This window comes from Centropristis striata, chromosome 1 (assembly GCF_030273125.1).
Source record: "Centropristis striata isolate RG_2023a ecotype Rhode Island chromosome 1, C.striata_1.0, whole genome shotgun sequence".
Lineage (NCBI taxonomy): Eukaryota > Metazoa > Chordata > Actinopteri > Perciformes > Serranidae > Centropristis > Centropristis striata.
The window spans coordinates 39632959-39655747 of NC_081517.1; the positions used below are offsets into that span (position 1 = coordinate 39632959).

At 38.1% G+C, this 22789-nt stretch overlaps 2 protein-coding genes across 6 annotated transcripts in view; both read right to left on the reverse strand.

Annotated features, from left to right (window-relative positions):
* The window catches only part of gab1 (GRB2-associated binding protein 1), a 64724-nt gene extending 60344 nt beyond the window's left edge, over positions 1-4380 (reverse strand). For 4 of the 5 annotated variants that reach the window (XR_009394960.1, XM_059342104.1, XM_059342080.1 and 1 more), the window contains exons 1-2: positions 3935-4379; positions 3685-3839 (exon numbers count right to left, since the gene is read on the reverse strand). Coding sequence is in view for 4 of the 5 variants with exons in the window: in XM_059342104.1 (XP_059198087.1) it covers positions 3685-3756 (72 nt within the window). In the remaining variant the exon portion in view is untranslated. Of the gene's footprint in view, positions 1-3684; positions 3840-3934 lie in introns of all 5 variants that reach the window. The other variant, XM_059342089.1, reaches the window with a different exon arrangement.
* A 4773-nt stretch (positions 4381-9153) lies between these two features.
* usp38 (ubiquitin specific peptidase 38) lies at positions 9154-22187 on the reverse strand. The gene is made up of 11 exons (XM_059342137.1): positions 21864-22187; positions 18794-19484; positions 17135-17270; positions 16906-17035; positions 16228-16329; positions 15681-15839; positions 13652-13845; positions 13443-13536; positions 13232-13338; positions 10669-12016; positions 9154-10022 (listed from the first exon to the last, which is right to left on the reverse strand). The coding sequence occupies exons 2-11, from the start codon at positions 19473-19475 to the stop codon at positions 9858-9860; spliced, it is 3117 nt and encodes a 1038-aa protein (XP_059198120.1). The 5' UTR covers positions 19476-19484; positions 21864-22187; the 3' UTR covers positions 9154-9857.
* Positions 22188-22789: the final 602 nt, after the last annotated feature.

Here is a 22789-nt window from a genome sequence, read left to right on the forward strand (position 1 = left end):
TTTCAAGCTTGTCTTAAGCCCACAATGGTTGGGGCTGTGCAGACACAGGCAGGTCTGCTCAACTGCTTTCACCTTTGAGCTCCACCAATCAGCAGCAGAGCCCTGGGGGCAAACTTTGCCCTGAGTGGTTAATCAGGTAAGCAGGGGCCCCCAGCTTCTAGTCTACTGTTCAGTCTGAAGATGGGGATTATAAACGAGAGCTGACAAGGGCGGCAAGTTCACAAACAGCGTTTTATAAAGTTAAGTTTAACAACACTGAGTGCTCCACTTGTTTCAGAACAAATGCAGTGATCTGTTGTTTTCCTGTGGCTACATAAGCTTGATAATGTGTTTAAATAAGATTAGACAACTGTTGGACAATTTACATGGAAGCCTTGGTTCAAAGAGGCTGAAAATGTCATCAGGTGGAAAACAGTCAACCTACTGTAGTCTGATTACTAAGAAAAGGGCACAAACCCTGGATTCATCTGCTTATCAATTCATTTATCAGTAAGTCTGCAGAGACTGGATCCCAATTCATTGTTTAGCATAAAAAAGGAACAACATGCAGCAAAATCACATAGAGTAAACATCTGAAATTGATTTTACGAACCTAGTGTATCCTGTAGTTTTAACTGAAAGCAAAGACAGGGAAAAAGCTGCCTGAAATTTTGTCTTCCCAACAGCAACATGTGAAATTATTTTAGTTTTACTTGTGTCTGCCACATCTAAAAAGTGTGTCAGGAGACTGTTGTCTCTGCCAAACAGAACTTCACCATCTTTGAAGCTGAAGGAGTGTTTTCATTTTGTCATAAGACTTAAAAGGTTCTGTTCTGATCTAGAGTGTATGCAATTTCAGTCAATGCAGCTGATTAACTCATAGGATAGTAAACTATTAGTGTTTCTCATGACTGAGAGTGGAGAGATTGCATAATGTGAATGGCCGATATTCAGAATGGTGATCACAAGCCATCATATAATTGCCACCGAACGCAACACATAACACAATGCAACCTTCAAAGACAAAACAATTCCTGAGATCAGCCCTAAAATCAACCCACACTAATCCTTTACAGACGGAAACCACAATGCTTCATTACCAGTTGCATCATTTCTATTTTAAAAAGAATCAACTTCTCCATCTTTATTTTCAGCATCAACTCAAAACAGCTGGTGGTGAGTTGCTACATAGGTAGCAGCTCAACAAACTGTCATCCGCCAAAAAAAGGACAGTCAGCACTTCCATGGCTTACACAGCCTCATGTGACCAAACTCTATGACCTTTCACAGGGATGGGGACCTGGCCAACACCACCCACTTTTTTGTTAATCACTGTTTTTTAGACATCATTCAATTCTCTAGACTCATGGGATGGCCATATTTTTAATATACATTTGTGACTTTACTTCTGCCTTACAAGTATTTAAAGGTAACAAATAACGTATATGTTCACCACATGTTAGATAGAGTATAGACCAGTTAATAAACTATTTTAAGGCAATGGACACTGGGATTAAAATTTGAGGTTATTTTGGTTTTTTTGGTTGTCCAATATTAATTTCCTTAACACATAACACAAATAAAAAAATTGCTATGGTTACCTCAATTTTTATACCAAATGCAACCACAAACTGCACTGGGAAATGCATAGCTACAATGCGCTAAAATGGGCCAATATATCAGCATGGACAATTATTTCATTGGGATCTGCTACAAAAGCTGTTGTCGGTGGGGGCAGAGGGATTTGCTTATTTGATTGTTGAACTTCAGTTAAAAAAACAAAACTACCTAATAAACCTTAACATTTAATGCTGAGAGACTTATCTTCAAAAATCTGTTTGGTACAATTCTTGGAATACTTAAGCATCAGGTACCTGCCAAAATGCAGTGATTGTTGGGCCTACACTGTTTTTTTATGTTCTTAAGTAGATTAACAAATTGGACTTCTGCGGCAAATTCTTTGTCAATATACGTCACCATGTCACAATAAGCCTCACAACAATCGAGTCGGAGAAGGGAATGGGGTGGTGGTGTGGGTACAACAATTAATTCATAGAACAAAATATCATAGAAAAACAAACAGTAAGGAAGTTTACTTGTCAGCCATGAACCACTCCAAATATTGTCTCTAAAACCAATATCAGAGCCTTTTCTATGTTCCTCATAACATATTGTGGGACAGCCGTCTGACTATTCTATGCAGTTGTGTCCAGAAAACAGTAATAAAACTGGAGCAGCTAGTTCCCCTATTCCCTTGAGAACAATTAAATCCTCCGCCAGCCTGCTGGTTACTCTTTTTGTTTTTTATCATGATAGCCAACACTTGGTTTTACAGATTATCTCAAGTGATACAGAAGTGAGAATGTTAACAATAGGCAATGTCAAGTACTCATCACCACATACACGTCTAGTGTGATCTCTGACAGAAAAAAAATCTTTCTACAAATTATAAATAGGATGCCATGTTTGGTCAGCATTATTAAACTGTGAGTTATTACTGCCCATAAAGGCATACACTAGCACAAGAAGGATGCTCACAATTAGGTAGGGAGCTCAGATTTGGACTTCCTCTTCATCCAATCCTTCACTACTCTGTTATGAATGTGAGAAAGCCCTGTGAAAATCCTGTCTTTGTGGCTCGATTTTAGCTTTATTGCTTTCAGAGAAAACAATCTATTGGACGTGTGGTTTCTGCGAAAACATCGCTCCTCTCAAGTTGCGGGCCTTGTAATTCAAATATCAATAACTGAGCTATCCCCTGATCCACAAGAAAAGCATGAAGACTTGACAGCTACCATGTGCTACTGTAGCTATTTGCTTTTGCATCAACACTGCTGTCAACTGACATTTTTTTCAAGGTGCACAATAAATAAACAGAAAGAATCGCAGACAAATCAGTGATAACTCACTGCCAGTGATAAAAAATATTGGCAGAAAAAGAGAAATGTATTGTCCTCTGTGATTATGAATTACTTTAAAGACTGAATGATGTGTGTGAGAAGCCTGAGCGTCAGAGCGTAGCAGTAATCATTCAGCTTTAAGGCAGTAAACATTATTAATTATAGTAGCTTTGAAAAACAACTATTCTCATACTTCATTATGCACAACTGGCAACTTCTTATAAACACTGTTTGCAGGAATGGGGTCATCCTTTGATGTATCCCGCAGTTGTTTTGTAAATCATTTAACCCTTGGCGTGACCATCCACCACCTTTGACACATGAGTACTGACAATGGCTGCACAAGCATTGCTTCCAAAGGTAATCAATGCATTGTGTTATAGGTCCAAGAAAAAAACAAATCCTCAGAGGTAAAGCTGTAAGATTGGATTGCTGGGTGGTGACATGAACGAGCCATTAAGGAGGCTGTCTCAAAGGAAAAGGAAAAGCCTCTAGTTTGACCCAAAACAACAACAATGTCCCTTTAGCAAAACAATACTAATAGTAAGAGTGACTTTACTCATGTTAGAATCACTCTAGCTGCAAGGGATTACAATGCAAACTGACCTCAGATCAATTGTGCAGACTTTCAGGTTCAGAAAATAGTAAAAAACTTAAATGTAGAAATGCACACGAGATGAGGCCTACACATGTCTGACACTGCGTCCAAGCGTGCACATGAAAAGTGTCAGAGGAAGAGCTGGCACGTTTTGTGTAATGGGTTATTTTATTACAATGTAACAAATAGGATATGAAGTGCACTTACGTAACGTCTCAACTTTTTTTCAGGAGGAGACTTTCTCAGCCACCCTGAGCACACCACATCTCCCCCACTCATATCTGCTCCTTTCTTGCTCTCCCTGGAGTTGGAGCGGGGATTGCTGTTTGGCTTCGTTTGTTTTTGGGAGTGTCTTCGTGTACCTGAAGAAGAAAAAAAACGTAGACACAACGCTCAAACGGTGAAGTTAAAATACAAAAGTTCAACTGTAGTATTTTGGTGTTTTGGAGATAAATACCGTCACTCCTTCTTCGAAAGTCGACTCACCGACCAGGCAGTTCTCTGAAATGCACAGACCAGATTTTCCACGAGTTGTAGTCAAATAAACGGGTATATCCTGAGCTTGGAGTGCATATAAACCTCCGCGGCACCGCCTTTTGTACAAATATCAACTGCGACTTGTGTATTTTGTTCGCTGTGGGGGCAAAAAAATAGGCGCAGGCAACTGAAAGTCGCTAAGTTTTTGTTGTTATATGTAACGCCTCATGCTGCTAATTCCCGTCAAAGTGGAGCGGTTCCCAGTTGGCGAGAGCAGACGGAAAAGTCCCACGCTGTACCGGTGCATAGTTGTCGTTTCTGCGCAAATTAAAACAATCTTCACCGTAAACACAGTGGTTCCGCCGAGCTTCCTTACTAGTTTACTCCCATGGTTCCTTAATTGTGATTGACAGGGTGGCTCCGTCTTTCCCTAAACTCACCCTCCTCTGGAAACATGGCGAAGTCAAGCTAACGGCTCTAACGGCTAACGACCGGATGTGTAGGGATTCCTTCAAAATAAAGATTTGTATTTTCTGAACGTTAGTTTCAACAGCCATCTAATGCTATTATATCGTCACCCTGTTAAAATAATCGCCTAATTCATTTTTTCAAGTTTTGCAGGAAACACAAAAAACGTCACCAAAAGTGAAACATATGACATTTATTGATCATTTCGCTCAAAAAGGATGTAACAAAGGATGGCTATTGGCATGGTAATAACACCATGTGTAAATTATGGAACTTAAGAGGCAATTTTTTTGAACATGCCCTTGTGACTTAAGCAAGATATGGTAACACTTTATTTTGAAGGTGTCTACATAAGAGATATGACATGAGCGTGTCATAAACATGACATGGGATGTGTCATGATGATTAATGACACTTTGAAGTAACATTAATGCTCATGATACTTGTCATGTCATGTTTCTGACAGGCTTGTGTGACTACTATGTAGACACATTCAAAATAAAGTGTCACATTTTATTTTGACTTAGGCATAATAAATCCGCTTAAGTCACACACTTGACATAGGCCATTATCTTAAAGGGGTAAAATCACATGATCTGATCAACTGATGATGTAGGCGATTTTACCATAGGTGGCCGGCGTCATGAGGAGATGATTTAGGCAAAAAAAGAAAAAAACAAAAAAATATTTTTTTTGACAAAAAATGACTTAGGCGATTATTTTAACAGTGTGACGATATATATCATAGGCTGCCAATGTTCACTATAAAATAACAAAGTTAAATTACATGTTAATTTGATATTTTAATCTTGTTATGTTGATATTAAGCAGTTATAAATATATATACTGATTGATTTAACCTTTCGGGAATTGTGGCTAATTGGTAAAAGCGCCTTTTTTAATAAAAAAAAAAATACATTCTTCAAGGGAAAATGTGGGGGCCTATACGAGGCACACTACACATCTCTTCAATATGTTTTCTCGACGTGATATCTGTCATTGGGAGATATGTTTTGAAAGTAACTACCGGATGTCACATTCTTGTAGCTCTGTTTGCTTTGTTACTACTTTGGAGGACGAAATGGGGAGGCGGCAGCGTGCAGGGAGAACTGTGGAGCTTCAACCATGGGACATGTAGTTCAACAATGGTTTGTGTCCCGTCCCAAAAACAACAAATGACCGTAGGGCAGTTTGGTATGTGAAACATGGTGCACTAGAGCCAAATGCACCTCTGGGTGAACATAAAAAGTGGACTCAGACAGTTGCACGAAAGACAAAGAAAGGACCCACCTCAGTATGAACCGACAGGTCCCAAGAAATCATTGCACGTGTAAACTACACTATCCATAATGCGTGTTTATTCCCTAAAGAAAACTCGCCATATAATTAATGTAATGCCATTAGAATAGTAGGATGGAAAAAATACATACTTATCTATTCGAATGTGTAATATTTGGTCATTTTTCTCCTGTGGTATCATTAGAAATTACATTTTATTGTTATAACATTTAGAGGGTTTTTTATGTGTTAACATGGCCTTGAAACTATATACTTATATCAGGGAATTATTTTTCTCTGCATTTTATTTTTTTTAATTTGAACTGAATTCTAGATCAGTAATTTTATAGGCTACTGTACGATAAAAAAATTTGCATTTCAAAGGTTAAAATTGATCTGGTTTATCATATGTGATCAATAAAGGCTACTGGATTCAACAGAGCATTCCAAACAAGTCTAATCCACTAGCAACTACGTGATCCCTGTAGACTCAGAAAGGTATCTGAGGAATCTTATTGGAATGCTATTGTAATGGTAAACACTTCCCCCAAAGGATGTCCCCTGTTAGACTGTGATTAATGACTTTGCCATTGTACAGGCACATTACCTCTTTCAACAGCCTCGGTATTGATGAAGAAATAGGGAGAAATTAAAGGCTGTAGACACAACACACTAATTCCAGTTAATTAATTATTTTTCATGATACCATATATTTAGCACGTGTCACAACATGTAATAGCTTGCTCCATGAGATTGGTATGTGTAAGAGGCATTTGTGTTTGTGAAGCTGTCTTTAATGTTTTTGTGCTTTAAAGTGGCATAAATCGTAACCTTATGTGGGCTCTACAGCATCAATGTGTTCAAATGAGGACATCTGAGTTGCAGATTATAACTTAGTTGTAGCCGCAATGGATGAACAAACCAGGCCTTATTTACTGTGGATTTGCTGTAGGCAACATGCAATTTTTTTCAGTATCATAAAATGCTTAAAGGACGTAACATTTTAAGAGAATAATATATAATTGAATTAAAATTTCAACAAAAGTGAGGAGAAAAGTGTAATGGTTTGGTTGATTAATAATTGAGAATCATTGATTGTTCCCCCGAATGTCCTTTAAAAGCTTTCTGCTACTGGAGTGTTGTCAACTGCTAATTAGCAATAAATGGCACCTTTGCTAACAATTTGCAATTGCTACATTACAACTGTCATTTGTCCTATGCCTCTGGGAATATGTGGTGATTGCATGTTATTTGCCAGTTCCTCTTTCAGCCCCCGCTTTGTTTATGCTCACTTCCATTTGGGCAAAAATATTTTCTGCAATCAAGGCAAAAAAACATGATATATGTGCTTATTTTGAAGACTTGTGCAACAAAGTAAAGTTCTGTTTTTCTTTTAAATCAACAATGTTGCTTCCATACTAAATATCTGCATGTTTGGAGTTGGAATTCTTGAGGTTTGCAGTATCAATAACATACTGAATTTATCATTAAACCATTTTCATTTTGAACCAATAATCAATTTTTAAAAATGTATTATTTGCAAATCCATATTTGATCTAGCTCCCAGAAGAAAACTTGCCCTGGTGATGACACGGTCTCTATAAACTGCAAGAAGTAAAATACATTATGTACAGAAGCTGATCTATCCCAAAACAAAATAATAAAAAAGGACAGATGTAACAATAATAATAATAATCATAATACATTTGATTTTTATAGCGCTCTTAAAGGCAGTGGTGGAAAGTAAGTAAGTACATTTACTCAAGTACTGTACTTAAGTACAATTTTGAGGTACTTGTACTTTACTTGAGTGTTTCTATTTTCTGTAAATGTGTACTTCTACTCCACTACATTTTGAGGCAAATATTGTACTTTTTACTCCACTACATTTAGCTGACAGCTTTAGTTACTTTTCAGGTCGAGATTCAACATAAAACATATGATCAATTTAAGGTGATTAGACTTTTTTTATTTTATTTAATCTTATAACAGTATATTAAGTACTTAAATGAGCCATATCTTTACAAAATTAAAACCCTGCTTACATAAAATCATCAATACAAATTATGTAATAAGGTATTTAGAATATGTAAAACAATCTGAGTGGGTCCATTCGGCATAACAAGTACTTTTACTTTTGATACTTTAAGTACATTTTGATGCTGACACTTTTGTACTTTTACTTAAGTAAGTTTTGAATGCAGGACTTGTACTTGTAGTGGAGTAATTTCATAGTGTTGTATTAGTACTTTTACTTAAGTAAGGGATCTGAATACTTCTTCCATCACTGCTTAAAGGGTACTCAAAGTCGCTTATGTGTCAAGATACAAACTCATTTCAAAAACAGTTGGGACACTATCTTAAATCAACATATATTCAGTTGAAACTGTACAAAGACAGCACATTTAATCTCTTGAAGCCCAACTGCCCAAAAGCGGGTAGGGGTTGACAAAAAACATTGTTTTTTTAAACTGATGTAGTTTCAGTTGTTTTAGCCACATCCTTAATAAGCACAAGGGCAGAAAGTAGATGATACTGTTCAAGTGGAACCTCATATGGCATTTCAGCCTTACACTTCTCCTGTTATAAGCTTCCACAAACCTACCAGAGAAGATGAGTTTTAAGAGGTAAATGTTCAAACTGATACACTTCTCTTTTGTAAATACAATTCTATAATTCTGAATTTAATACATTGTTTTTTATTTGCATTTTCCACATGCCCCAGCTTCTTTGGAATCGGTGTTGTCGTGGTGGAGATGGCTCCCAGTGGTCAATAAATTCTCTGCAGTAGAAATGTGTCAAGAAAGGTCACGCAGACATTGAGGTATGCTCGAGCATAACAACACCCTCACGACTGTGGGGTTTGACTCATTTCCACAGAAATTCATACAAAGTTTCCAGAAATCATCTGCTGCTTTGTCTTGACTTCACTCGAGTATTTATTAATTGCCTTTCATCTTATTTTTAAAAGTTTGTATTATCATGTTACATATATTCATAAGGTCCCCAACATCTGTCCACCTCTTTGCAAACAATCCACTTTATTAACATTACCTTAAATAACCTGTCAGGTTAAGTAAGACAAAACAACAAATACTGGTTTGTTTTTACCATGGGGAAAGGTGAATCCATTATGAATATTAAAACAATACAGCTGAGGTGTATCCTGACAAGTTCTCTTCAAAAATCGGCATTGAATAACAAAAGGCACATAAAATCAGCATGAACACAAAATCTCCCTGAATGATCAAATCAGAGGAATACATTAAAATATGCTTAAATGTTGTCAAATGTTCACAGAATGGTAATTTAGTTCTCTGTAGATCACGTGACCTATAAATGGGAGGACAGCAGTAAATATTTATATTGAAAATGCCTTTATATTGGAGATTTCCCAAATATAGTATTACATTTTCAACATATAGTTTTGTATTCCATGATAATTCAGAATGATATTTTAGGTCATATGTACATTTATTGCATGGGATATGAAACCTGTAAAAACACAGCAAAGCACACATCGAAGAGAGTCAAATATCATGAAAATCAAACTCAACAGCTTGTGAAGAAAAGCTGCATGCAAATCAGAAAAGTAAACAGAGGTCCTGTTCAGAAATATGACAAATCAAAAAAGTCTGTTTATCTTACAGTTGAATGCCTTGGTCTGTACTGTGCACATGCATTTATGTGCATATGTGTGTGTGCATGTGTATGAGGTAATATTATAAACAAACACTCTGACAAGCCAGATAATATGAGCGTGTTATCGACTTAACCACATATTTATCAATGTATGCAAAAGTTATTTTTTTAAGGAAGAGAATACATTTGCACCAAGTATTTCCCATCTCAAGTTTTAAAATCCAGAGGATTAATGAAAGATTACAATGTTGAGATCACAAAAAAAAGAATATAAATAACTCATACTATTAAATTATGACTATAACAGTGGTATAAAAACTATTTTAGTCTGAACAAAATCAAATCAGATCAGCTCAGATGCTCTGTGTGTGTGTATGTGTGTGTTTTTATATCACTTCAGTGTTGTTTTCATGAGGTTATTATATGCACATCTATGGTATGGACAGTTCAGGCTCCTGTTTGATACAGTTCAGGACTCTCTTGGTGCCAGTTCATCTTGCTAGCATCTTTTTCTTTCAGAAGACCAGTCTACTAATGGTATTGAAGCCCCCTCCCCCTCCACCTCCACCAGATGGGCCGCAGCTCCCTGGTGGGTTATTGTCGTCTGAACCGTTGGGCCTGAATGAGCAGGAGGATGAAGGGGCCTGGAGAGCCTGGGTCCGAGCACTGAGCTCCTGTTCCTGTTGAGAGCAAGGGGCAAAGAGAAATGTTTCAGGTTATGTTTTACATGGAAACAGCTCAAATATAATCCTAAGAGTTAATTCAGCATGAGTGTAGTTCAGTGTGACTGACAGTGATCCACTATTACTTGATATTATTACAGCACCCTCTAGAGGTGATATAGTCATTCATACAAGTGCGCTGGAAAGTCAACTCAACACACCACAGTTCAATGACTCGTGAAATTACACCTCACGTCTTATAACAGGACAGTTCAGATTTGGCTTCAAGTTCAGTCAAAAAAAAAAAAAAAAATCCTATACTCTGCAGGCTCTTAGTCATCTGAAAAAATCTGTTTTCCTTCAGCTTCTTTCCACCTGAGAGGATCTTGTACAGCCCTCGACTTTCATAATAACCTCATGCTTTGAGGGGTTAGTGGTAATGATGTTATGCGTCAAATGCATGTAAAGCATGAAAAATAATCAGTGTTTTTCACCTTAAAATATCGAATGAACCTCTTAGCAGCAGATTAAAGACTTTCTCTAATGCTAATCGCTTCACACTTGGCTCGAATTCACTGCTATAATTTATTGGGACTCATTTTAAATGGGTAGCACAATGCCTGTATGTGGGAGAGGTATGTTTTTTTTTTTCACCCCCACATACCTGTAAATACAGCTTGTTGTCCTTAATAATAGCATCCAGTAGTTCTTTCTGCAGGGGAGGCTCAGCACTCAATCTCCTTCCATTTGCCATTAGTCCACCATTTATGTTCTGCCCTGGTTGCTCCTGTTTCCTGTACATGAGCACATAGGCTGTGTCCTTGGGGAAGCGATTTGTAATGTTCTGCACCGATTGGAAGGACGTGAATGTCACCCTGCTATCATTGAACAGCAGCCAATCCTTTGCCTCCTGGCCACTGTTAGGTAGCGTGTCTCCTTGTTCGGGTGGAATTGAGAGAGCTGAGCAAGTGGAGAGGCTACACTCGGCCTGGCCGTTCCCCAAATCATCTGCGAGGGCAAAATGATTGGCTGGATGCTGTGTTCCATCTGCTCCGTTAATGTTACGACCGTAAGAATAGTAGTGGCCGCTCTCGGATGATATCCCAGAATGCATCACCACTGAGCTGAGGACGTAGGGCACTGACTGGACTAACATCTCTCCTCCTCTATTTATCTGCTCCGCTCCGTCTATCCTCTCCTTCTCCTCTTCCTCCTCATCTTTCTGAGATGGTTTGAGCTTCTTGGCCAGATTTTCGCTGCTCTCGGGAGAGTCCACTTGCAGAGGGGAAGAGGTAGAAGAGGAACACTGTGTAGGCATTGAATGGGCATGTACAGGAAGTCTCATGAGAGGCGGGAAAGTGACGTTGTCCAAAATTTTCCTCCGGACGTGGCATTTGGCATCGTATGAGAATCTCAGCAGGGTGAGGATCAAGTATTCAGGAGCTGACACCACTTTCATGGTCCTCTCTGCCCGCTGGAGGGAGCTACACTTCTCACAGAAATAGGCATTCTCTTCATCCAGGATCTCCGGTGCGAGGAAATAGTTCACCAGGTCAGGCACAGAGAGGGGAGGCTCGTTTGTCACTGGCACAAAATGGACACTGCTCGCTGGGGCTTTGGCTGAGCCTGGCTCAGGGATTTCACTGCCGCCGTTGACGGATCCCTGGCAGAGGACCTTGGGCTCCTCTGAGGGGCCCTCTGGTTGGGGGCTGCCCTGAGAGGTGGCAGAAGGACAGAAGGCCAAAGAGAGGTCTGTGAAAGGCTCCTCTTTCTCAGAGATGCCATTACACTGCATACAGCGAATACCTGTGACCAGCTTCCCACCAAACATCCTTTCTATCAAAGTCCTTCCGTCATTTTCTGGTTTGAGTTCTGCTGGAGTCAAAGATGACTCGTCATTGTCTTCTGGGGACGTTTGACCTGTGGGGTCTTTGCTGCTTGTGTCGACAGGGGACGCAACCTTTGGCTTAACGGATTCCAGGACTTGAAGTGTCTTCTCCTCTTCATGCAACCTTCAGATCAGGAGACAGTGGAGAGAATACATCTGAGATTTTAATGAGGGGTCTCAAAATAATTGTTAATTTCAATTAATAACATAAAAAAAGAAAAGAAAATGCAGCTCTATGATGCCCCTTGATCTAAGGATTGGTTATATATATATATATATATATATATATATATATATATAAAATCCATGAGCCCTAACTCATGATGGCAATATTTCATTTAATTATACAGTCATGGAAAAAATTAGACCATTGTTTTCTTCAAATTTTCCATGTCTTGATAATAACCAAAGTCATTATGAGCTATTTTTGTTGTCAACATTATATTTGTCCAAAAAAATGTACCTTTATTTGTACCAGGCATTACAATGGAAAATAAATTGAAGAAAACAAGGGTGGGCTAATTATTTTTTCCATGACCGTTTGTCATTTGGATGACAATTTATGTCTGATCCTTGCATGTGGCAGTGTAAAATAGCCTTTACCATGTGGCTACTTCATACTAACTTTATTTATTTAATTACCAGAAATACTATATTGTGCCCTAGATTTTTGCCCCCATAAGTCACTGGACATACAATGTCAGTAGCTTGACAAACATGATAGACGCAGAAGAACATTTAATCACATTAGCTTATAGGAGCAGTGTTCTGTGTAGTTCCTAGAATAAGGAATTTTCATACTTTCTGAGAACTTCAAGCCTGAAATATCACCTTTGTTCTAAGCAGTGTGAACAACCAGTGGCATGAAGCTTCACTCAAACAGGCGTTCAGACACTTAATGTGGTAACTCTACCTTTGACAGATTAACCAATTTATCCACTAAATTGATTTAGATTCATTAATCAGGAAGCATGCAATTAATTCGATTTTTCTTTTTCAAATCGCTTGACAACCCTAATTTTAATTTGTGCCACTGCTGTGATAGTCTACCACTATTTTTTTCTAAACCCTTTCTAAAGAAATTACAGCTTCCATCAGTCATTCTCACTCAACACTCACAACTGTGCTGTTAATAGCAAAGGCTTGTTTATTCTCCTTTTTTTCTATTTTGTATTCAGTGACACACAAATGGCTTACTAACGATCTATAATTTTGCCTCATTTCATTCATTTGCCAAAGGGGAACAATAAAGGAAAAGCAATTTTGCATTTCATATTGACACACTGACTTGACGCAATCCCATTATGATCGATCCGATCTGCTTGGAGTGAGGTCGTACCTGTCTAGAAGAAATCTGAGGTACTCAGAACAGTCCTGCTGAGAGCCGACATTGAACCAGGGAGGCCGAGATGCTTCCAAGAAGTTTTTGGGGCCGTATGCTGCCCTCTGCAGGAAACAGACATGCATCACAGAGTCGACGTGTCATAAATTGTTGTTGTAGTCATCAGTAACAATATTCTGTAATATATATTACACAGGACAACACTAACCTGAGTGTGTGCAAGGAAAGCAAAGAGAAGCTGGAGCTTTTTCATTAGTGTGTTGGAACCATTTAGATGTAATGATAAAACATGTCGTCTGAAACTGAGGGAAAAACAAAAGGTTAACTACACTCAGACTGCCCATATTTATGCCTTAATGTTTCAATATAAAAATAGATAAAACATTGTGTGTGTGTGTTTGTGCATACACAACTCACTCTGTGGCCATGAAGAGGGTCTGGATGATGCTGTTCATGAAGCAGGTGTTCCCCAGGTTGACCAGGCCGGTCTTGCCAGTCTCAGACTTCCCAACTTGCTTTAGAGGACCCGAAGCAAATGAGTTGGACTGGGACGTCCAGGCACTTTGATTCAACACCAGCTTGATCTTCTCTTCTCCAGGTTTTGGGAGATCCTGAGATGGCAAATTGAAATTATTAATTATGATGATTACAATATTCATATAAAGGCTTTACCAGCCTTATTTATTTATTATTATTATTATTACTATTATTATATATTACAGATCATATTATTTTATAATTATTATTTTATTTTACTTATAATTACTTTATTTATATTTTTCATTTCATTTTATATTGTTTATTATTTATTATTACACATTATATTATATTATATTATATATATATTATATACTGTATTATTATTATTATTATTATTATATACCGTCTAGTCACTATAGCATTGGTGCCATCATATCATCAGTATAATTACCTTCATCTTGTCAACCATCCTACCAACTGATCTGCTTTTTTTTTTTTTTTTAACTTCTTAAGTGTCCTTGTTCTGTTCTATTCTGTGTTTTTTTCTATTGTTGTTTTTATTTATGCTACCTCAGTATTTTATTTTATTCTATTGTATTTATTTTTATTGTACCTGAATACCGGACTGCTGTGACAACCGAATTTCCCTTCGGGGATGAATAAAGTAATCTATCTATCTATCTATCTATCTATCTATCTATATGAATTATTAGTTTTCACATCTTTCTATACTGTGAGAAATATAGGCCTGGCATCACCAAACTAATTTGGGAATGCTCTCAGATCATTTGTGATCACCACGTTATTAATGTGCCTGGACGAAAATGCCTCTGGAAAGACCTACAGTTATCAGTATAAGCAGGAGGAAATGGTGGCAGGGTCACAAACTTTCTTTCTTTCTCAACAGTCATCAAAATGTGTTTCTGAAAACATTTGAGCCGAGAAATAGGCAACCCAGTAATATAATCTTGATTCATATTTGATCAGTACACTAGTTTGACAGTTTGATCTGAGTTTAATGAGTTGCACTGGACGCCAGTCATCATATTAAACTCGCCTCATATGAGATAAATGGTTGTGATTGAGAACTGCTGTAAATCTGTCTCGGATGGGAGAGGGACCAGACTCATCTGCCAGAGCAAATAAAAAATGAGTCTGCAGATTCGTCTGGTTTCCAGGCAAAGCATTACAAGGATGTGAGAGAGGCTATCTGCAGAGTTTATCCATTTCCCCCGATCATCAGAACCTGCCCCATTTATGTAGGAGAAAAATCAATCAGTAATATTAGCTGCAGATATGTTGAATGCTAACTCTGCAGTAGATGTTTCTGATTGGCCTATCTGTAAAATAGTGATGTGTTTAAAGTTTATTTGTGCATTCTGCATTTAGTTTCTTGTGTAAAATCTGTTTAGGTTTGGCAAATGTATCTTGAACCTTCATGCAAATAAAGCATATCTGAATTGAGAATTGAGAGAGAAGGCACATTTAAGAAGTTTACAAGTAAAGCTTTTGATCATGTATGCAATGAAAACAAGCTTCTGAGGTAACTGCTGATGAACAATTTCTTAAATATTAACAGCAATTTCATTTTGTCTGCTTCTGAATATTATTTCTTAGTTTCTTTTGTTCAGACAAGGTAAGCAGGAGATGTTTTTACCTGACATGTTTCGACTGACAACTTCAGTCTTCTTCAGAGGTGTCAGCTGATCGCTGTGACGTGTCGCCGGGGGGCGTGGTCAACCTGACAGACCTGCCAGTTGTCAGGTTGACCACGCCCTATGAGGAACTCCACAAAAAGACACGTCACAGCGATCAGCTGACACCTCTGAAGAAGACTGAAGTTGTCAGTCGAAACATGTCAGGTAAAAACATCTCCTACTTACCTTGTCTGAACAAAAGAAACTAAGAAATAATTTCTTAAATACATATATACATTTAGGACAACATTTTTAGTATGCTCTTTTACCTTGATAGCCTCCAGTATGTGGTCATAGAGGTCAGGGAAGCCGGAGTACTGGTACATCATGCAGTGTATGAGCTCGGTGAACTGCAGCAAGAAAGCTTTGCTGGTGGGGAGACCATCTGTCCTCAAAGACTGGACTAGATGCACCACATGTGGAACAACCTGGGACGGTGAGGGGTGAGAAAAATGTTTAGGACACTGTGGTGCTGAATGGCAGTGCTAATATTAATCATGCATATATCCAGTACGGTCAGCCAGAGGGTAGTCGCACACCAGGAACCCCCCAGAGGGTTCGGTCTCATTTGCTGAGTATTTTTCAGACTATTCATGTTTTTAGATACTAATGAAATTGGCCAACTCAAGGGCCATTGCACTGCATTTAAGTGCTTCACACATCATTAGTGAGAGAGCGGTGCCGAGGCTGGGGTTCTGGGAAAAGAAGTCTACATAGCTTTGAAGTAATTTAAGCCAGAAAGGAAGAAAATGAGAAAACCAATAAAGTGGCCATATGAGAGGGAAATGGGCTGTGGGGAGGCAAGAGATCCCTTACCAAATGGAACGCCTCAGGAGAATGCTGGAAACTCAGCAGCATGTGTGAGAGCACAGTTAGCGCCCCCTGCCGCACAATGGGGTACCACAGACGGCTGAATACCTATGGGTAAAAAAAAATTGTTTTTTGTTAATACATACATACAAACCGCAGGGTTCCTAAACCTTTTCCAAAGTCAAATTCAAGCCCTTTTCAAACATTTTCAAGCTGCTCTTCAATCTTTTCCAGCACAATATAAATGAAATATTTATATATAGTACATAGTTATTATAGAACCGTACATACAGAATATAATATACTGATTATTTCACTTCTTCATGACATTAAACTAGAGGTTATTGTGCTTTAAACAACCAAACACTCTTTGTGACAACATTCTCCAGAAGGGTAACAAATTAAAGGAAAACAACACAATGTTTAATTTAAAATGTGTTGCCTGTTGACAGAGCCAGAACTTTGGAAACACCTTATTAAAATTCAAGTGTTTTCCAGCATCCAAGGGAACCCTAAAGCTGGAGCTCAGCCCTGGGTAAAATAACATTAAGAGTAATTGCTGCAGTCTAGCTTAATTATTACGATAGTTTAACATCTGCTTAGCTTTAAAAGATGCATGCAATTTGCGTCTAGCATATTCCTGAGGTCTGTAATGAATCAAAATGACGAGTGTGCATTACAAACCAGTTCAATTTTAAGCAGAGTGACATCTATGAGGATAGTGAACTTCTGAACTGCAGCCAGCCCTTTCAGTAGAGCAATGACCCAGGTGTCAACATGTTGGGCCAGAGGCCAAGAGAGCCAGTCAATCATCCTAGATAGAGAAAAGTATTTGGAGTGTAAATAATGTGCACAGAAAATGTGGTAACATTATAGGAACATTCATCTTGGATGATTAGATGTGAGAGGTTACCTGCAGAGGGCTTTAGTCATGCTTGCATCTTTGACATTGTGGTCTGTGGTGAGACTCTTGATGAGCACTGTGATCATCTGGACGGGGATGTGCTGCACCAGGCTGGCCAGAGCAATGGATGGGTCAAAGGAGGGGTCTACAAAAAATGAATCAAAGTAGAAATGATACATAACAACACAACCTAGGGCTGGGCGATATGGCCCTAAAAGAATATCACGATATTGCAGGCTATTTTTGCGATAACGATATTCTTGACGATATTAGGAAATACTTAAAAAGATATAGAAAATATGATTTTTTTTAGTCTATATAAATAATTAAAAATCTAAAATGTAGTGTGAAGTGCAAATCTCAGCAGTTGCCAAATACAAAAGAATTTACTCTTGACTCTTGATTATGAGCAAATAATAAAAATAACTATTTAGGGGTTTCGGGGGCATATTTTAATGACATTTTGTAAAGGAGAATAAAGGTTCTTGTATATTTTATTTAAGGCATCTTATTTTGATAGTCTTCTTGTAAATTCTGTGGTGGATTCTCTTAACACACTGTGCTCTTATTTTGAAAGCTGCATGTGTTTAGCAACAGGGAGTAAGTAGCTTTTTGTGATTAAAACAACTTTAACCACTACATCAAGAAGTAAGAACGTTGCCAATATCATGATATGCATTTTTTTTAACCATAAAAAAAATATACCGATATTATTGTGAACGATACGATTTGGCACACCCCTAACACAACCCCACCTTTTCCTTTTGTTTCAACAAATCAACTGAGTTACGACAGTTCAGGTATTTGAGTCAGTTGAGTCAGGTGAACTGTTGCTTGGCTGGAATGAAAACCTGCAGCCACACCGGACCTACCATGGATCAGTTTGACACTGCTGTAAAGCGGCTCTGCCCGCATCGCTCACTTACTAGGTTATTTAATTGAAACTGCTGCCTGCTGTTTGTTCATTTTGCTCCACAGTTCAGTCACTCGCAACACTGCACAGGTGTCTCAGGACATCCCTTACATTTACCATCAACAAGAGAACTGCAGCTTGAAGTGTTCTGAGCTCGCCCTCACAGCTAATGCTTTTCAACATTTACCCTTGAAGGAAAAAGCACTGCTTGAATCAATGGATTCAAAGGTAATTGCTCCAAGCAATGACAAGTGTGAAAAATGAGGCCACTACCTCTAAAAAGGAGAATAATCAGCGTGTCAATAATACTGAATATTGTTGGATGAACATTGGCCCTATACAAATGAGAGAACTTAGCTTAGAGATCAAAGTCAGCTATTGGCAGGGCCCTTTAAACCAAAAGGAAACAAGGTAAGTGTTCCTGGCGGGTGCTCAATCGTGTGCTAACAACCCTGGTATCAATGCCTAGATTTATAGAGGAAGAGGTAAAGCCATGGTCCCAAATGCTGCCAAACGCAAACACTCTTTTTTTTTTAGAAAGGAATTAAATACATGGATAAAATTCAAATTTGTTCAAATCCTTAGCTTATTTAAGATATATGCACCTAATTCTAGGTGTGCCAACACCCTACCAAAAATAAAAGATATTTTTGCACAAGTACAAAATATGCTCTCTTTGTATTCCTGTAAACTGAAACCTTACTGCATTGTAGCCAGAAAGAAGAAAGGAAGGGGGGGGGCGGAAAGAGTCTCACCTGTGGAAGAGATAATGGCAAACACTTCCTGCAGTGAAGGAAGCAGTGTGGCTGGATCAGCCTTCCAGATGTTTTGCAGCAGTGTGCTAACCTTCGTCACCTGACCTACATACTCTCTCAGCTCCCGTTCTTGGCTGGCGAAGCAGTGGAAGTAACTGATGGTCCGCACCAGCTGCTGGCAGAATAAAATGCCTGACTTATCCCTCGGGATGCACTGCACAAAGTCCGACAGCAGAGTGCTCAGGTGTGCACAAAGAGCGGGCTCAGGGCGCTCACACACCATCCTTAAAACCTCCACCTGGATCACACTGAAGATCTCGAGCACCGAGGGGCAGCTGATGAGCAGCCGTAGGCAGCAGTGAATGTAGTCTATAATGGCTGGGTCTTTGCGGTCCAGCTGGCCATAGCCTTGCTGGAGAAGACCGAGGACAAAGTCTTTGCTGAAGAAGCGCTCAAACTCAGGGCGGTGGTAACGTGCGTAGGCTTCCAAAACCTGGAAGCCGATCTGCCTCTGGAAGGCATCTTCACCGAGTAAGATGAGGCGGGTGGTGAGAGTAAACAACGCCTGACACTGCTCCTCTGTCACCTCTTTCTCTGCTGCTTCCACAACCTTCTTCACAATGGCCCTCTTCACTGGAACAGAGTGATTGGAGCTCACGAGGCCCTCCAAAATCTTGTCCATAATGACGGTCTGTAAAAGGCAAACAAGGGAAATAATGAGCTGACACTTAAAAAAGTTTAAAAAACTGTTTAAAAAGTCATACAACTTCTGCACTCATAATTACCGGTAAAATAAATGCACAGGCCGCACTTAATATTTCCCAGTTTGAATTTTTTGTACATGTACTGTACAGGTATATAAGAACAGAATAGAACCTTTAAAATGAACCTGTTAATATTATTAGTAACGCCTGTGCTTTTACTCCTATGATAAGTCAATATGTTAACAGTGGAAAAGCCTATAGGCACACAGGGTCCTTTCTGCAGACTAGATTTCACACATTGTCAGTTGGCGAGTGTATAGACTGTCAGCATTCATAGTCAAACAATGTGCTGCAACTGGAATGTAGGGCTCGTAGACTTTACTGTGAAGTGACTATATATTGTTTTTTGAGCACATTTATGCAGTGCAGAAGACTGGAAAATCTGGTTTAAATATAATGCTCGAAAAAAAACTTATTAGACGAATTTGTTTTTTTATGCATCTTTCACTCCATTTTAACAAGTTCATCTCTATTGATGTAGAGTTTTACAACAGATTAGCCAGAAGCAATTACTTTAACAACTTAATCATTTTAGAAATTGTTGTAGATTAATTTTCTCTTGATACATCTTCTTATGGAGTAATATTTTCTGTACCAATGTAATGTATGAATGTAAGAAACTGTAAAGCACAATAGGTTATTACATCTTCTTTAGATGTTCATTTCTTTAGACTGAGCCAAATTCAAACAAGTAGCTATGTAACCTTTTTTTTTTGGTTTTTCTTAATATCTTAAAATTACCCAGTCTATAGCAGGTGTTATGATTAGGGGGCTTCAGTGCATCAGTCACAATTATTGTCTTAATTTTCAGTTTACACTGAGCAAATACCAGAGGCAGCAGCCTATACCAAGAGGTAAACTGATTAAATAACATAAACAAACATATATATATAAACATACATACATACATACATAAACATACATTCATACAGTAAATAATTTCACAGATATACAAATAAAAAAAACAGTAAAATACCAAGTCGTTAAAAATATTAAATTACAGAAATAAAAACAGAAAAAAATAAATAATTTAATAACATAACAGTTACTGGTCATAATTACAGACTACACTACAAAACTACTACAAAAGAGTAAAAACATACAGTAAGTAATAAGACAGAAATCCAATAAAAATAAAACAGTAAAAGAAAATGAATATATCATCACTCTGTTAAAATAATCGCCTAACTCATTTTTTCAAGTTTTGCAGGAAACACAAAAAACTTCACCAAAAGTGTAACATGTGACATCTATGGATTATTTCACTCAAAAAGGATGTAACAGAGGATGGCTATTGGCATAGTAATAACACTATGTGTAAATTATGTAATTTAAGAGAAATTAATGACTTTTTTTGAACATGCCTTTGTGACTTAAGCAAGATATGGTAATACTTCAGTTTTGAAGGTGTCTACATAGTAGTCACACAAGCCTGTCAGAAACATGACATGACAAGTATCATGAGTATTAATGTTACTTCAAAGTGGCATTAATCTTCATGACACATGCCATGTCATGTTTATGACACGCTCATGTCACTCTTATGTAGACACCTTAGAGTAAAGTGTTACCAATAACTGTGTCAACAATAAAACACTGATAAACTAAACTGATAATTAAACAATCTCCCTCTAGCTCTTTTTTGCTGGGTTCTTATCTGATGCCTATGAATGTGGCAAATTGTCAAAGAAATTATGATCTTAAAAGGGGTAAAATCACATGATCTGATCAACTGAGGATGTAGGCTTCATGAGGAGATGATTTTGGCAACAAAAAAACAATTTTGACAAAAAATGACATAGGCGATTATTTGAACAGTGTGACGATATAAATGAACAGCTCAAGCTGGGTAAAAAAGTAGGTATAATGTCCTCAGTTCAACTTGCATTAGCGATCTGGCCCCTAAAACGAAACAATCAGTACATTATAGGCGTTTAACACATCGACTGTAGATAAATAAGGGTTAACGTGACTTTACAGCTGATGTTACAGAGCGACCAGCCGTTAACTGAGCCTGTTGTGTGGAAACAGGCGGCTAGCATGCTAACGCTAACTGTAACGGTTAACGGTTATATTTCTACACAGCCGGCAGTTTAAACACGGCTCGGATGTTAAATACAACTAAACCCTCGCAGTCAGATCTCTCGTTTCATGGCGACAGTTGTTAAAAACACCATTCAACCACAAAAAGCGAACAAAGCAACCAAACAGGCCTGCAGTTAGCTGAGTAACGTTTGCTACCACTGACTTAGCATAAATACCGTCGTCCGTTAGCGCCACACAGAAGCTCAACGGTTAGTACTTACCCAAATAAAGCATGTCAACAATGTCGGACCAGATTATCCTCACTTGTCGGTGGATGTAAACCGTCTTTTGACAGATAAAACCGAGTTATTTTGGTTCATTTCATCGCTCAGTATCAGCTGATTACCCGTTCACCGACGTCATTCCGATGGACAGGGCAGTTGGTAGGACCCTTATGTGAAGACATTTTCGTCTCAGCACTGCCTTGTTAGATTTTGGGTGAAAAAATCAGTGGTTACTCAAGACACGATGTTTTTAGGACGTTGAATCACAAGATTATCACAAGATACAAATTTAGTCAAATTCTCATGAAGATATATTGGCATCTTTAAGCCGTTTCTTTACAGTTGATATGGTGCCTTCAACACCCCTCGTCCATCTCGGCTTTGAAGGGATCGGCTATTTTTTCCCTTTCTTCTTCTTCTTCTTATTTTAATTGGCGGCTGGCATCCAACTTATAGGTGCATTGCCGCCACCTTTTTTCCCTTTCTTATCGTCACACTGTTAAAATAATCGCCTAAGTCATTTTTTGTCAAAATTGTTTTTTTTATTACCTAAATCATCTCCTTATGACGCCGGCCACCTATGATAAAATCGCCTACATCCTCAGTTGATCAAATAGCCCCAACCAAGTATTGAGTGCATGTAGATGGACATACTTTTCAGAGGCCAACATTCCCCTAATATTACATATTATTATATACATTTCACTTATATAGGGCTTTCATCCAAAGCCCTTTACACTACACACTACGCTCATTCACCAAACATACTTTTTAAAATTAGTCTTTTGTAATATTTTGTAATATATTGTAATATATTAAAAATGTTTTGAGACATTGAATTTCAGGTCTTCATTAAATGTAAGCCATAATCATTATATATTAGAAGAAATTAAAATGATGAATATATGAAATGTTTAATTCTG